Raw genomic sequence first — 16,141 nt, 5'->3', positions numbered from 1 at the left:
TCATATTCACAAGGTGCATTTGGTGTTGTTCTCGATTTGGCCATTAAAATGGAGGAATCCCACTTATTAATGGCACACAGATCCAGCTTTTTTTCAATTTCCCGTCCCGCCGTGGTGAGGAGTGAAATAAGGGAGGACTCTGGGGAGTCTTAACTCAGAGAGAGCAGACGGTGATGATTTCGGGGGCAAAATTTACTATGTACAACATCGGAGCATATTACACACTGTGACTTATGTTTATTTACTTGCAATAAACAGTGAAGAGCTTTATGGCTGTGTTTTTGGTACGTATGGCTTTTGGAGTGTGTGCACTGTGTGCTTTCATGCAAATTCTCCTATTTCATCCCACTTCGCTCTGCCATGTCAGCTCACACAGGACTTGGCACACCATTCAGACGCAGGATATACATCAGTGGGGACTGCTGAAGAAGCGTTTTGAAAAGGAAATAAATCACCGTAATTCGCCATCTCTCCAATCCAGATTCACCTCTGACATGAAACTATGTAATTAAGTTTTAAGCAGCGACTCGTAAATACCCATTTGACGCTGTAGTTGAGGCTTCTGTGAGTTGCGGTTGACATGGAGGTGTTATGTTTTCCATAAACCTAGCATGTTGCTAAGGTTTCCCAGTATCTGTGGAATGCGAGTAGTGAAGTGCGTCTTGTCAGGGCCATCTCTTCCACCCTTCCCACCAGACAAGCTGACACACTTTCCTCCTCAAATCTGCCTCACACAGGGAATGACACACACCTGGTTTGACAGTGATATGGCGGTCCTCCCCCTTAAAAGTGCCCATTATTTCTGTCTCTCTCCCTCATTTGCTTAGAAGAGAAGCCAGACGCATCAGCACAGATTCGATATGGCTTGACTACAGACAACACTCAACCCCATCGTTCCACTACAGCTCATACTTTCCATGAAATGTTGTGTTGAAAACGACAGGGTTCCACGGTCTCTGTCACTGAGGAGAAATAAAAATCCCTATCAGATTCTCTCCTTCTTTTTGTCATGCGGTCTGAAAAGCAATTGGGGTGTGGGTTACGTAACTCTGCGGAGCATTTTTTCCCCCTAATGTGAGCCACGGAGGGCCCAGCGTGGGACTGGAGTGTGTGACTGGCTCACTGGCTGGCTTCCCCCTGCTCCTGTGGTTGCCCGGCAGGAGCTGTCACTTCCCCGGCTTTACAGACCCAAAGGCTGTAATACAACGCCCTCTCTCCCCGTACACATACACATACACACACACACACACACACATGCGTGCATGCTCCATCGGCCCGGGAAACGAAAAACAGCCAAGGACAACTGCGCTGCTCGGAAACACCATCGCTTGCCACTTTCGCCATTATTGATGCGTTCGGGAAGAAAACACAGGCTCTTTGGCAGTGCAGGGACAGCCCCTCTCCCCCTATCTGACAGTAACGTAGTGTACTCTTTTCTGTGTGTAATTGAAAAGTAATTTCAATGGTTCCTCGCTCCACAGATTTTTATAATCATGCTTAAGTATGACAGATGTCTGCCCCCTGATCCAAAGCATTCCTTATTCCCCAGTTAGAAAGTAACCCCTCTAAATCTTTTGCGGTCTATGACTATAATAATATACTCATCCATCACACTCGATTATCGTAACAGTAAATGCCATTAGCGTTTATTAGCAACAGTCGCTTACAGGAATAGTTTTGAACCACAGACGAAACTAATTCCACGTTTGTTTGTCTTGACTAGTCAAATTGAAGAACTTTGTTAGGTTGTTCTCAAGGAACCGTCTTTGGAATCTAGGACATGAGTCTGCAGTAGACTTATGTCCCTCCGATGGAAGTCCTGCTAATGGATGGACTTTAAATGGATAGATAATGGTGGAGCCGTGGCGGAGACCGCCGGTGTTTGGTCTGCCCTAGTGTCTCCAGAGGGGGAAGAGCGGAGGGAAGAGTGCGGAGTAGCTGAGGAGTTTGGTGGTGATGGGGACCACACACATGCAAATATCTGGGATATGCACAAGAGCTAGCACCAGTGCTTATTACTCATGAACGAGCCCTATTGACTTACCCTCTCTCTCCATCACTTTTCCGTATCAGCATTCCCTTACTGGGACTCATCCCAAGTACATACCATAGTCGTCACATCGGTGTCATGCCTTTACTGCTATGTAGTGTAGTCCCTTGATTGGCTTACACACCTCATCTCTCTCTCTCTCTCTCTCTCTCTCTCTCTCTCTCTCTCTCTCTCTCTCTCTCTCTCTCTCTCTCTCTCTCTCTCTCTCTCTCTCTCTCTCTCTCTCTCTCTCTCTCTCTGTCTCTCTCTTTCTCTCTGTCTCTCTCCCATGCAGGTGCTTCCTGAAGCTGGGAGAGTGGCAGCTCAGTCTGCAAGGCATCAATGAGAGCACCATCCCCAAAGTGCTACAGTATTACAGCCATTCCACTGAGCACGACCGCAACTGGTACAAGGTAAGGTCAATAAGACTGCCATCCACTCTCCAGTCGGCCTCCAATTACAAGAATTTATAATGCGGTCAATATGAAAGCAATACAGACTGCTTTTAATTTGCAGTTTTTAATGCAGTTATGCCCTCTCATAGATTGCAGGGCAGCATGCGTGGACAAACATTGGGGCCCTTTATGTCAAATACATCGATCAAACTTTATTTTCTTTGCAGGGCAAATATACATATTATGTATACAATAATATAAATCTATGTAGAAGCGTATGTCACGTTAGACTTAAGACTTTGACAAATGTTTTAAAGTGCGGTTTGTTAAGTAAGCCACACAGTAAGCTCAGTGTGTCTCTTCTCCCTCTGAGCCAAATCAACTGCCTGGAGACATTTATGGTTCAGAACCTCTGCCCTCATAATTTTAGTTCCCCTCATAAACGAAACGAAAGATGTTAGCATCACCACGTGCCCTCTTATTCTCTGTCAGGCTGTACTTCTGCATGTGTGTGTGTGTGTGTTTTTCTGTTTAAATGTGAGTGTTTTTAACAGGCATGGCACGCATGGGCAGTGATGAACTTTGAGGCGGTGCTGCACTACAAACATCAGAACCAGGGCCGTGACGAGCGCAAGAAGCTGCGGCACGCCAGCGGCGCCAGCGAGGCCAGCAACAGCGACAGCGAGGCCGACAGCGCCGACCACAGCCCCATCCCCTCACCCGGACAGAAGAAGGTCAACGAGGTCAGACCAGCCGGCCGAGGCTCCTGCATAAGACTACATTTGCAGTCACAATCAAGCACATATATCTGCTTTTTCGCAATCAAGCACATATATTTGTGTTCACGATCAAGTGCATACATTGACAGTCAAACACTCACTACAATAGTTTTCATTCACAATCAGCAGCGGTAACATCAACGCTGGGTTAAACTCCCGAACCTGCCGTTGCGATTCATTAAACACTTGTTTGAATATTGCCAGTGGAATAGAGGCCTACAGTATAAGTATGCTTCAAGAATCAGAAACACATCAGCCGATGTCTATCTGCCCCAAGTGTGTGTTTGTATCCACTATGTGGTAGAAAGAGCAGCTCTGGGCTATCCAGTTGGGAAGGAACGAGACCCTCAAAACATCTGTCGCTGGAATGGACTTCAAATTTGAATTTGCTGTAATCCCTCAGGACAGTTAATCAGACAGATAATCAAACAGCCATTCGGTGCATCATGAATCACAATCATGTGACGTGTTGTTCACAGTAGCCAGACAACGATCCCTGGGTCTATGTGCTTGTTTTGGGCCCCGGTATCACTCATCAATCCATTTTGTGGGTTGTTTCTTTCCTCTTTCCCCCACAGGACCTCTCCAAGACTCTGCTGCTGTACACGGTGCCTGCCGTCCAGGGCTTCTTCCGCTCCATCTCCCTCTCCCGCGGGAACAACCTGCAGGACACGCTGAGGTACGTCACCTTAGCATCAGCCCCCTTCCCCCTCTACTCCTGACTCCAGCCCAGAGTCAAGGGCATACGAGAGACCAGGCACACGTCTGCAGTTGACGAGGGTGTGCAAGCTTCGCACACACGTGTGTGTGTGTGTGTGTGTGTGTGTGTGTGTGTGTGTGTGTGTGTGTGTGTGTGCAGAAAGAGTGACCCCCTGTGGCGTATCCGAGCCAAAGTAAACTCGTCTGTTGGTTTTTCCTCCCGCAGGCATCTTTGACCCAGCATGCGTACAGTAATCAATCTGTAACAAACTCCACACCCCCCCCCCACCCCACCCCCCCAACCCCATGTGTTTTTCATTGAGGCAGTGTAGAAGAAACTCTTTCCCAGAATCTCCAGAGTATCTTTTACGCTACAGTGCTAAATGTATTACGCTCCTTAAATGGATGATGATGGTGTGTTTGCCCTGTCAGAGTCCTCACATTGTGGTTTGACTATGGCCACTGGCCCGAGGTCAACGAGGCCTTGGTTGAAGGAATCAAGACCATTCAGATCGACACCTGGCTACAGGTAACTAATGCACCGTTATCCAATCTCACCTCCTCTATCAGTATCTCAGTCTGTCATTTTTGCCGTCATATTATATTCATATTACACATAATCTCACACTCGGACTTCTGTTGTTTTTTTCCCCTGTCATATAATATTCACCTTACACATACTCTTATACACACTCTCACTGTTTTCTACTGTCACTTTTTCCCCTGTCACATTATATTCACCTTACACATACTCTCACACACACTTTCACTTTTCTCTTCTGTTGTTTTTTTTCCGCGCTGTCACATTATATTCACATTACACATTCTCTCACACACACTTACTTTCCCCGAAGACTGTTGTGTTTTTTTATTTTTTATTTTTTTTACTCTTCCTCTCGTCTCGTCTCATGCTCTCCCACTCCACTCCCCTGCGGTCATTCTGACCCGTGTCTCTGCCTCCCCCCTCCTCAGGTGATCCCGCAGCTGATTGCTCGTATCGACACGCCACGAGCTCTGGTCGGCCGTCTCATCCACCAGCTGCTCACGGACATCGGACGCTACCACCCCCAGGTACGCTCTCCAACACGCACATTATCACGGAGCTGGAACCCCTGCTGTTAGCCGCCAGCGCTCTCCTCTACTTCAAACACACACACAGGAATGGAGGAGAATTCAAATTTAGAGTTTTTTGCTTTTTCCTTATGTTTTTGGTGAATTTAAAACCTGTTCCTTTGTAGGGTTATTTTTGCTTTATTTGTAATCTGTGATCTTTATGAATGACATCATAACAAATTGTTATTGTGTATATTTAAATTTGTTGTACTCCATGGGTTTGATATGTGGTCTTTCTCTCTCTCTATATATATATCTCTCTCTTTCTCTCTCTTTCTGTAGGCTTTGATCTACCCGCTGACCGTGGCCTCCAAATCTACAACCACGGCACGGCACAATGCTGCTAACAAAATCCTGAAGAACATGTGCGAGCACTGCAATACCTTAGTACAACAGGCCATCATGGTATGGGCCATTTGAAACTCAAGTAACTTTGTGTGTGTGTGTGTGTGTGTGCGTGTGTGTGTGTGAGAGAGAGGGATGGGGATGGGTTGAAAGAACTTATTGTCACTGCAGAAACAGCGCTCACAGTAACCTTAAGCCAACAATATAATCCTAGTAATATCCCCAATGATCTCTTGTGATTAAAAGAGTGGAGCTGCTTGACTTGACTTGCCTTTTAGTCGTGTTATATAATGATATTAGTGTATTCTTAATCTCACACGGTTTTTGGGTGTTTGTCTGTGTGTTTGTGCGGCTGTGTGTGTACATGTGTTTGCCTGTGTGTACACTTCTGTTTGTGTGCGTGTGTGTTTGTGTACATTTCTGTGTGTGTGTGTGTGTGTGTGTGTGCGTGCATGCGTGCCTACACAGGTAAGTGAAGAGCTAATCCGTGTGGCCATCCTGTGGCACGAGATGTGGCATGAGGGACTGGAGGAGGCATCACGCCTCTACTTCGGCGAGCGCAACGTGAAGGGCATGTTCGCCGTGCTGGAACCCCTCCACGCCATGATGGAGAGGGGCCCACAGACCCTCAAAGAGACCTCCTTCAACCAGGTGAACCTCCTCGCCATAGCCCTCCAGTCAAAACAACACTCATTTAAAAGGAATCCGGAGTTTGTGAATGAGCGAGAACCATTTCTATCTCACTTGATAGTTCATTATTTTGTTAAGTGGAGTGTTTAGATGTTCAGGCAAGTCGATATTGGAATGATGAGGTTTACACTTGGACGCAAGTATATGATTTCCAGCCAGCAGAGCTTGGCTTACGTAATGTACTCGTGTACAGTATAGACCACACTTGAACTGGAATGACCTGACCTGATTGTGTGTGCTTGTCAGGCCTACGGCCGTGACCTGATGGAGGCTCAGGACTGGTGCAGGAAGTACATGCGCTCGGGCAACGTGAAGGACCTGACCCAGGCCTGGGACCTGTACTACCACGTCTTCAGGAGGATCTCCAAGCAGCTGCCCCAGGTGAGCCAGAGCCCAGCGGGAGAGAGAGTCCAGGCCGAGTCCCCACAGAGCCTTCATCACTCAGCTGGGCTTTCTGTAGACGCCCCTTGGATCTCATTACCAGTTTCACTGATGGCTTCCTCTCTTTTAAGGACTAGATGTTCTGTTTTCAATCAATGGTTGTTCTTCCTCTGCTTTTCGCTTTGGAAGCGATGCTGCATATTTTGCCTCTGGGTTGTGCTCAGATATTTGCTAAAACAATGCAAGGGTATTTTTCTTCCCCCTTTATTATCGGTAATGACATAAACAGTGGTTCCCAAGCAACCCGTAAATGATGTGTGTTTGCCCTTTGTTATTTCAGGTGGTGGCATTTTTTTAGGCTCTCCACCTGCTGGGCTTTTCATGTTAGCTACCTGTCGGCGCCAAACCAAACAGCTTTCCAACTTGACACAGCAGAGTGACAGGCAGAGTTACTGTTGAATTATTCGCTCTCTCTTGTTTCCCATCTGTTCTAAAAATGTGGTCCTATCTTTTGTGTGTGTGTGTGTGTGTGTGTGTGTGTGTGTGTGTGTGTGTGTGTGTGTGTGTGTGCATGTCCTCAGCTCACCTCACTGGAGCTGCAGTACGTCTCGCCGAAGCTGCTGATGTGCCGGGACCTGGAGCTGGCCGTGCCTGGCACCTACGACCCTAACCAGCCCATCATCCGCATCCAGTCCATCGCCCCCTCGCTGCAGGTCATCACGTCCAAGCAGCGCCCGCGCAAGCTCACCATCATGGGTAAGGCGGGGGTTAACGCCATAGGTGTGAGGCCGTGATAACACGATAGGAGGAAAGATGCAGTCAATCAGTGTAAGCCTGTCATCCTCATGCTTACATGGATCTGGGTGGTGCATGATACTATCTATTTATTTTTATTAAGTATAGTAAGTAAGTTAGTGTAGACATCGGGTACAAATTCAGTTGCCTGTTGTCTGATGTGACTGATTTGTCCTCGTGCTGCACTCTGTAGAGCACTCCCGTCATTCCAAACCGTTACATCACATAGAAGTCTTTAAAAACATTAAAGAGAGTCTGATGCATGGGGAAAAAGCCCTTCCAGCTCAGCCGGAATGTCCATCGGTTTTGGGGAGAGTTCGGTACATTCCCTTCCCTTTCCTTCTCTCCTCTCCTCTCCTCCTCTCCTCTCCTCTCTTCTCTCATAACTGTTTATACACTGTCTGTTTTAATTTGACCCCTGGTGTCGGGGGGCTTCCAGTAGCCAGTTGTCCAAGGTTGAGAAGAAGCTTTGCAGCCATCCCAACCTCCATTCTCTACCCTTCAGCCCTGACTGGTCACCCAAATTGCTTTCCCACTCTGCCGGCCGGACACCCACTGGTAGCCTCTCAGTGGACTCCTTCAGCCTCTACAGCATCACTCAGCACTTTCAGATGTTTTCTCTCTCTCTTTCTCTCTCTCTCTCTCTCTCCCTCTCTTTCTCTGCATGCTCCTTAGCAACGCTGAGCAGATGGCAGATTGTGATCCTCTAAGTGGAGAGGTTTCCATGACGTCTGGTCTGCTATAGCACTTAAATGGGGACACTGAACAGGTTCATTGTCTGTGTAGTTGTTGCTGGGACGTTAACGCTTAACGGTTCACCTCGTCTGAAATCGTATTGGAGCCGGCCAATTATTTTTTTTATTCCCAAAATAAAAGGATATTGTCGTTGTGGGGATGGGGGGGGTGGGGGGGCTCTGCTTTGGCGAGCCAAAATGGACTATTACTACTATTATTCTAAGTCTATATTTTTATGAGTTTATGTAATTCGAAGCAGTTCCATCTAATTCCCTCAAACCCCAGCTTATGGTACTCCACGGGTTTGCAGCCTTAAAAGTGCAGGTTTGATGTGCTCTCATGTGGACCCCACAGTGCCATGTTAAATATGTAATGCAATCCAAGCATGACGCCCTAAGTGGCCATCTAGTTATGCGTTACCATTTGGCTCCCACGTCCGGCCTGGTGTGTGTGTGTGTGTGTGTGTGTGTGTGTGTGTGTGTGTGCGCGGTGTTTGTGTGTATATGTGGAGTTTGTGTGTGTACTCATGGGTGACCCAGCATGTGAGACCTTGTGCGTTGCTCTCTTCCGCCCCCTACAGGCAGCAACGGGCATGAGTTCATGTTCCTGCTGAAGGGCCACGAGGATCTGCGGCAGGACGAGAGGGTGATGCAGCTCTTTGGACTGGTGAACACACTGCTGGCCAACGACCCGGCATCTCTGCGCAAAAACCTGAGGTGCATAACCCACACACACACACACACCCTCTGTCTGAAGCACTCACATCACACCAGGCAGCTGCTTGCATGAGAGACTCTTTGTTTTGGTGAAAACATTTGGAAATTAGTTCATAAATCATAGTGTGAATCATAGAACAGCGATAATTATGAGGTGATAATATCCTGCAGTCTACTGGCTTGAAAGAGCAAACGTGAAGCCAATTCAATTTCCTAAATTAACTGCATTGCAGAAACATCTGCATGATTTCAACTGAAATCGCAAAATTCTCAACTTTTTTGTTTTCTTCTGTTTGTTAGCATCCAGCGGTATGCAGTGATTCCTCTGTCCACCAACTCTGGTCTGATTGGATGGGTACCTCACTGTGACACACTCCACGCCCTCATCAGAGACTATCGTGAGAAAAAGAAGATCCTGCTCAACATTGAACACCGTATTATGCTCAGGGTGAGCCTGGATCTCTGTGGACTTGCACTCACAAACATGCCCACAAATACTCGCTTTGGACAAAACTGTCATCCAAATACCATAAACATAAACAAACATGCAGTGCAGTGTTTTCTGTGTGGAATTTTTTTATGAACTGCTTTTTTGAAAACAGTACATAATAAAGGTTTGTTTTGGTTTGATTAGATGGCTCCAGACTACGACCACCTGACCCTGATGGAGAAGGTGGAGGTGTTTGAGCACGCTGTCAACAACACGGCCGGGGACGACCTGGCCAAGCTGCTGTGGCTCAAGAGTCCCAGTTCAGAGGTACAGGGCCTCTTCCACCAGCTTCCCCAAGGCCATGTCCAACGCCACACATACACACATCCCGCCAATACACACACGGGAAATTTGCTAAATACCCGTCAACTTCAACTTTAACAGACATTTCATATAAGGCGAGAGCAAACGTTTTTCACACCAGGTTATCTGTATGAGCTTTAGTCAAAATGATATGTGCTTGTTATAATGTCTGTATCTCTCTCTCTCAGGTTTGGTTTGACAGGCGGACAAACTACACACGCTCCTTAGCTGTCATGTCTATGGTTGGCTACATCTTAGGACTGGGAGATAGGTGAGAGCTATTTTGCATAAATGTGACAATTTATTGCTGAATGAGGCTGAAAACCTATTTAAATACCTTCTCTACTGGTTTCTGGTTTCCACTTATCTTATTATCTTATTATCACTTCTCTGTTGGACTGATTCAGGTAGAGGAAAAATCAGCTGGCAATCACATATTATTTTTTTTCCTCAGGCATCCATCCAACCTGATGTTGGATAGGCTCAGCGGAAAGATCCTCCACATAGACTTTGGTGATTGTTTTGAGGTAAATTATGTCTTTTAGTTTTATATATTTCCTGTGGTGTTAGCATATTTAGAATTACTGTGCTGTATTTAATATGACACTTCTTATTTATCTCTCAGGTTGCCATGACGAGGGAGAAATTCCCTGAGAAAATCCCCTTTAGACTGACCAGAATGCTGACTAATGCCATGGAGGTAAGATGCGTACCATTCTTTTAATGTCTTTTGTTAGGTAATCAATTGGAATAGAAATTTGTTAGAAGATGGATATAGAACTATGTGGGACTGGGTGGGACTACTAGTTGTTATAATATATATATATATATATATATTACAACTCTCTGGGCTATACTTTTTACTTCAACTGAAGCCTTACGTTCATGAAGCGTAAAAATAGTTTTAGAAGACTGGTCGAATTTTTCCAAATGTACACAGCGCTCTCTCGTCTGGTGTAGCCAGTTCCATTGATTATAGTGGAAAGCAATTGTTCGCCCACAGAACGCTTCAGATGCAGAAGTATAGCTCCGCTTTTAGAATGTAAGGTTAAAATATATTTCAGAATATTTTTTAAAGTTGAACCTGCCTTCTAACATTGACATCATCACATTTAGTCAGATTTATAGTCAAGAATGACAGGGCTTGTAAATTAAATTGTCCTTGAGAGAATAGAGTGACTTTCATCTCTCTCCCTCTCCCTCTCTCCACCTGTCTGTCTCTCTCTTTTTTTCTCTCCGTGCAGGTGACCGGCCTGGACGGCAACTACAGGATCACGTGCCACACTGTCATGGAGGTGTTGAGGGAACACAGAGACAGCGTCATGGCCGTGCTGGAGGCCTTCGTGTACGACCCCTTACTCAACTGGAGGCTGATGGACAGTAAGTCTTTTTAATTCATTACTAGACCTTTACTCAGCACTCCAGTGACATTTAACACAGTAGCCAGTAGGTGTCAGAGATGCATTTCCAACAGCTGAGAGGACATCCAGACCAGCCTTGCAGTTTTCCCATTGCTAACCTGGCTGTCAGAGTGGAGATAGCAGCCAGTGTCCTGGCCCAAACTAAGTGACATTACTGTGCCAGTAGGGCCCGTCATTATTATGTGTGACACTTCAAGCACAATCCGTATTGATATTTCCACATTATCTTGCTTGTTTTCTCAGTTTTCCACCTCTCTCATTCTGGTTACCAGTTCAAAACTTCAGCGTCTGGCAACTTGGAACTGCAAAAATCCGACCTCTCTTTCTAACACTCTCTCACCTCCTTTTTTTTCCTCCTCTTCAGCCAACACCAAAGGAAACAAGCGATCCAGGAACAGGACCGACTCCTACTCCGCCGGACAATCCGTGGGTAAGTCCTCACTTCCAAGAGGTGGGCGAGTTAAAGGAAGTAGGGTTGGCACATCAGTGTATGACCAATTGCCTTCTACTGACAAGTGTGTGTGTGTGTGTGACCCCCCCAATGGTGCTTGTCTTTGATGTGACCCCCCGCAGAAGCGCTGGACGGCATCGACCTCGGCGAGACCACCCACAAGAAGCCAGGAACCACCGTGCCTGAATCCATCCACTCCTTCAGTGAGTCAGCGGCTCGAGCTCACACGCTCCTTATCGCATGCCTGCAAGGAGGCCATCCACTGGCCCCAACACCCATACTAATGGAGCAGAGCTGCACTAGGATTCAAATCAGAGCGCACACAACCTCCATTTCACCTCAGGGAGTGTAACCAGAGCTGAGAGATGTTGTGGCTCAAAGCAATAAATCCAATTTTCTAGAAATGACACCCTATAAATTGCCATTTGGATGCGTAATATTGTGTCCAGTACAAGCAATTTTTTAAGTGCTAAAAGTTTAGGGGAAAGGATGGGCTTATAGGATTATATGAATGATCTCATGGTCATGCTCTTTCAAGAGTGTTGCCAAGGATGATTAGAAAATAAAAGTCAAGGCCTGAACTTTTCACACAGACGTCTCGTTTGTATCGTGAAAGCATAAGCTGAACCCAAACTATTATTACACAAGCTTTCATTCCTGAGCTCCATGTCATCCTGTTTTATTAGGCAAAGTCATATATTGAAGAACCAGCATATTTCTGTATTGAATAATAATTTCCCTGAAAAGTATAATCGCTGAACAAAATGGAAACATTGATGTTGTTTCTCGTTCCCTGTCAGTTGGTGATGGCCTTGTACAGCCCGAGGCTCTGAACAAAAAAGCCATCCAGATCATCAACCGGGTGCGAGACAAACTGACCGGTGAGTTCCGTTTCTACTCTGTGCCTCAGGGAAAGGAGCTGTTATTGTCAGACCTCCATTTTAGACGTACAAAACTAGTAAAATATCTGCCATTGTGCCATTTCACTTTGACTTTGCATCAACAAAGTCAGCAGTTATGCAATTCCTCCCTCTGCTGTGAGAAACTCATACTTCTGTTCTCTCCCTCACTAGGTCGGGATTTCTCTCACGATGAGACCTTGGATGTGCCGACCCAAGTGGAGCTTCTAATTAAACAAGCAACATCGCATGAGAACTTGTGCCAGTGCTACATTGGATGGTTTGTATAATTGATCTCTAGCATGTAGTTGAGACATGTAGTTGAGCACATTGTAAAGATTATGTGTGTTGTGAAATGTAATATGGTCATATGGATTAATGGTTGTTTCCTCCCTAATTGCAGGTGTCCATTTTGGTAGAGGAGCACCTCAGCCTTGCTTTGCAGTCCTTGTCCTTTGCTAATATTTCTACAGTGGCCATAATTCATAAGGAGAAATGAGTCTGCTTTATAGACTAGTGATGATGTGTTGCAATTAATAAGACTTTTTCCAAGTATTTCAAACTTTTATTAACTTAATATCTCACAACTGAAGGTTAACTGAAGGTTAACTGATGCACAATATGAATTGAGAGACTTGATTACACATAATGAATAAACGGTTTGTCATTCATTCATTCCTGGAACTTTTCAGTATGGTGTCATACTCTACTATAATATATACATTATACATTCAATAATTCATTTTATCCTATCATGTCTCAAAAAAATATGACTGCACTGAAAGTCTTTTCATCCATACCAATCCATTTTCTTGTGTCATACAAATAATAAATCTTAGCAAAGGTTTTACTTCAGTGCCTTTTCATGTGGAAATCTAGATCATAGCATTATCAACGAAACATTAAAAACTGAACACCAGAAGTGCTCCAACACTGCAAAAAATGAAATCTAACCAAGTGTTAATAATCTTCTATTAAGATCAAATAATCTATTTGGTATTGTTTTTAGTATGAAAAGACTTACCTAGTGCTCTCCCGTAAGATCATTTTGACTTAATTTAAGAAGACCTTGACTTATTTTAAGGTGTCTTATCAAGACAAATTTACTCAATGCACTGGCAGACAAATTTGCTTGTTTTTAGGACAAATTTGCTTAACGCACTGGCAGACAAATTTGCTTGTTTTCAGGATGAGATGTCTTAAAATAAGTCAAACTTTTCTTAAATTAAGAAAATGATTTCATGAGAAAGGGCTAAATAAGTCTCTTTATACTGAAAACAATACCAACTAGTTTTTTTTATCTTGATATAAGATTAATAACACTTGGTTAGATTGTGTTAGATAAGCAGTTTTTGCAGTGAATGAGGTGAGTAAGTAAATAATAGAGTGCATAACTCCAGAGCAACTTCAAGTTTAAAGTTTAGAACAGGGGTCTCCAACCCATGGCCAAGAGTTACTGATGTTATATAGGCTGCTAGTAGTAGCATTCACCTAGCTGATCTCCACCCAAAATGGCTGAATATGTGTCATTTTTTTAAGCTCCTTTCAACTCCTTACAACTCAGTTGTGTGTTATCAGATTTATGAACATTTTAGCCTACTACATTTGGGTGGGCTGGTAGAAAGTTTGGGTGGGCTGGTAAGGTTTGGGTGGGCAACAGCAAAGTGGTCAAATTGGATCAAAATGGACATAAACACAAAACACAAACTCAGAAAAATTGGTAGGCTACTACCTAGTATGAGTTGCTGCAGCCAACAGCAATAGGCAATATTTCTGACACATGTATTTAATAGGGCTGTCAAAATAACTGATTAATTTTGATTAATTAATTTGAGAAAAAATAACGGATTAAAAAAAATAGCGCAGATTAATCGATTCCGTATAACCTTTGACCCCGGGCCGTTCTAGTTAGTAACCATTACTGTAAAATGAAGGAGACAGAAGAAAATGTGCTGCCTAGATCATTGATTGGAACATTTACTTTTAAAAAAACGGCTTGATGGTGTTGACAAAAATAAAGTGTTAAAATAAGGTCCTCTGCAATGTCTGCAGCAAGGAATTTGCATATCACCGGAGTTTGTCAACTCTAAAGTCGCACATCAATGGAAAGAAATAGTGTTGACATTGAGGGGTGTTCATTTATTTTCATTGTGTCCCCTAGGTTATATCTGTGGCCTGAAATGCCTTGTATGTGAAAGCACTTTTGAATTTATTTCCTCATATTAGGTCATATCATAGATTATTATGGCCATTATTTGAACAGTGAAAATAATAATAAAAGAGTTTTTGAACTTCAATGTCACTAATGCTGATTATTCAATGATTCATTTGAATTTAAATATTTAAAATACTTTCTCAGCAAAAATTATATATGCGATTAATTTAGATTTAATTAATTACAGATTCTTTTTTTAATCGATTGACAGCCCTAGTATTTAATAAGTATTTCAAATACAAAATAGTATGATGCCATTTCTATTTTATCTTGTTGAAGAAAATGGCTTCGTATTGTGTATTAAAATACTTTATAGGTGTGTATTTTTGTAGTTGTAGGACATCATAAAAGTGCAAAACAATGAATGCAGCCTCTGACTGGTGCTGACTTGTAATTTGCCCAGAGTTGTTGTGATCAGAACATTGAAATTCAGGAAGATGATACAGTGCAAGATGAGTAACATGTAGGCTACGTTGCTCACACACACACCTACTTCAAGAACTTTATAATCATCAGTTTTTTGATGACTTCAATCATCCAATTGGAACACATGGAACCAGTTATGTGGTTGCCCTGCAATAAGTTGCATCATGTATCACGTAAGCAACACGATGGAAAAATATAGCTGCAAGCAGCAATGTGGGGGCCTAGCAGAGCGCTATAGCAGGAATGGAAAGAATGGCTGAGAAATAAGCTCACTTTGCTACAGTGCCCCTAGAGTTCAAATTACACCAATGTCCTTGTGCGTTCACAATCAGTTACCATGTCCCACTACCAAGTTTGGACTTCATACCCCAAAGAGTTGCTGAGATGTAAGCTCACTTTCTTTATTACAGCACCCCTAGAGGCCAAGTGAGACCACTTTCCTTGCATGTCCTCACAATCAGCTACTAAGTTCCTGTATCAAGTTTGGATGTCATACATTGAAGCGTTGCTGAGATATGAGCCCACTTCCTGTATTGCAGCACCCCCTATAGAGGCCAAATGATGCCAATTTCCTATTGCGTCTTCACAATCAGATACCAAGTCCCTGTACCAAGATGCCGAGATGTTAGCCCACTTCCTGTTAGGCGGCATCATAGCCATGTGTGATTGGCTGTCCCGAAACTTTCGGCCAAAAAATCTGCACTTTTTAGCCAGGCAGACTTCATACACCAAAGTGTTGCTGAGATATGAGCTCACTTTCTTTATTACAGCACCCCTAGAGGCCAAATGAGACCACTTTCCTTGCATGTCTTCACAATCAGCTAATATGTCCCTGTATCAAGTTTGGACTTCATACATCGAAGAGTTGCTGAGATACGAGCCCACTTCCTGTATTACAGCGCCCCCTATAGAGGCCAAATGATGCCAATTTCCTACTGTGTCCTCACAATCAGATACGAAGTCCCTGTACCAAGTTTGGACTCCATACATCGAAGAGTTGCTGAGATTCGAGCCCACTTCCTGTTTTACAGCGCCCCCTATAAAGGCCAAATGATGCCAATTTACTACTGTGTCCTCATAATCAGATACGAAGTCCCTCTACCAAGTTTGGACTTCATACATTAAAGCGTCTCCGAGATCCCACTTCCTGTTTCGCGGCTTCATCGCCATATTTGATTGGCTGTCATGGGCCAATAAAGTAGAATTTGAAAAACCTGACAAGTATCGTTTGTGCGGCTCGGTCTGAAGATCACCTCTTG

General features: G+C 44.2%; 1 protein-coding gene across 2 annotated transcripts in view; it reads left to right on the top strand.

Annotated features, from left to right (window-relative positions):
• The window catches only part of mtor (mechanistic target of rapamycin kinase), a 94,895-nt gene extending 81,979 nt beyond the window's left edge, over nucleotides 1-12,916 (top strand). For both annotated transcript variants that reach the window (XM_048240486.1, XM_048240485.1), the window contains exons 38-58: nucleotides 2,325-2,442; nucleotides 2,979-3,167; nucleotides 3,782-3,882; nucleotides 4,335-4,431; nucleotides 4,875-4,973; nucleotides 5,298-5,420; nucleotides 5,829-6,011; nucleotides 6,297-6,431; nucleotides 7,013-7,187; nucleotides 8,542-8,677; nucleotides 8,978-9,125; nucleotides 9,312-9,434; nucleotides 9,659-9,741; nucleotides 9,925-9,997; nucleotides 10,096-10,170; nucleotides 10,715-10,850; nucleotides 11,256-11,321; nucleotides 11,465-11,545; nucleotides 12,143-12,223; nucleotides 12,416-12,521; nucleotides 12,645-12,916. In XM_048240486.1, coding sequence (XP_048096443.1) covers nucleotides 2,325-2,442; nucleotides 2,979-3,167; nucleotides 3,782-3,882; nucleotides 4,335-4,431; nucleotides 4,875-4,973; nucleotides 5,298-5,420; nucleotides 5,829-6,011; nucleotides 6,297-6,431; nucleotides 7,013-7,187; nucleotides 8,542-8,677; nucleotides 8,978-9,125; nucleotides 9,312-9,434; nucleotides 9,659-9,741; nucleotides 9,925-9,997; nucleotides 10,096-10,170; nucleotides 10,715-10,850; nucleotides 11,256-11,321; nucleotides 11,465-11,545; nucleotides 12,143-12,223; nucleotides 12,416-12,521; nucleotides 12,645-12,660 — 2,344 coding nt within the window. In that variant the 3' untranslated portion in view covers nucleotides 12,661-12,916. The remainder of the gene's footprint in view (nucleotides 1-2,324; nucleotides 2,443-2,978; nucleotides 3,168-3,781; nucleotides 3,883-4,334; nucleotides 4,432-4,874; nucleotides 4,974-5,297; nucleotides 5,421-5,828; nucleotides 6,012-6,296; nucleotides 6,432-7,012; nucleotides 7,188-8,541; nucleotides 8,678-8,977; nucleotides 9,126-9,311; nucleotides 9,435-9,658; nucleotides 9,742-9,924; nucleotides 9,998-10,095; nucleotides 10,171-10,714; nucleotides 10,851-11,255; nucleotides 11,322-11,464; nucleotides 11,546-12,142; nucleotides 12,224-12,415; nucleotides 12,522-12,644) is intronic.
• The last annotated feature ends 3,225 nt before the right edge of the window (nucleotides 12,917-16,141 follow it).

This window comes from Alosa alosa, chromosome 4 (assembly GCF_017589495.1).
Source record: "Alosa alosa isolate M-15738 ecotype Scorff River chromosome 4, AALO_Geno_1.1, whole genome shotgun sequence".
Taxonomy (NCBI): domain Eukaryota; kingdom Metazoa; phylum Chordata; class Actinopteri; order Clupeiformes; family Clupeidae; genus Alosa; species Alosa alosa.
This window is presented reverse-complemented; position numbering and strand designations above follow the sequence as displayed.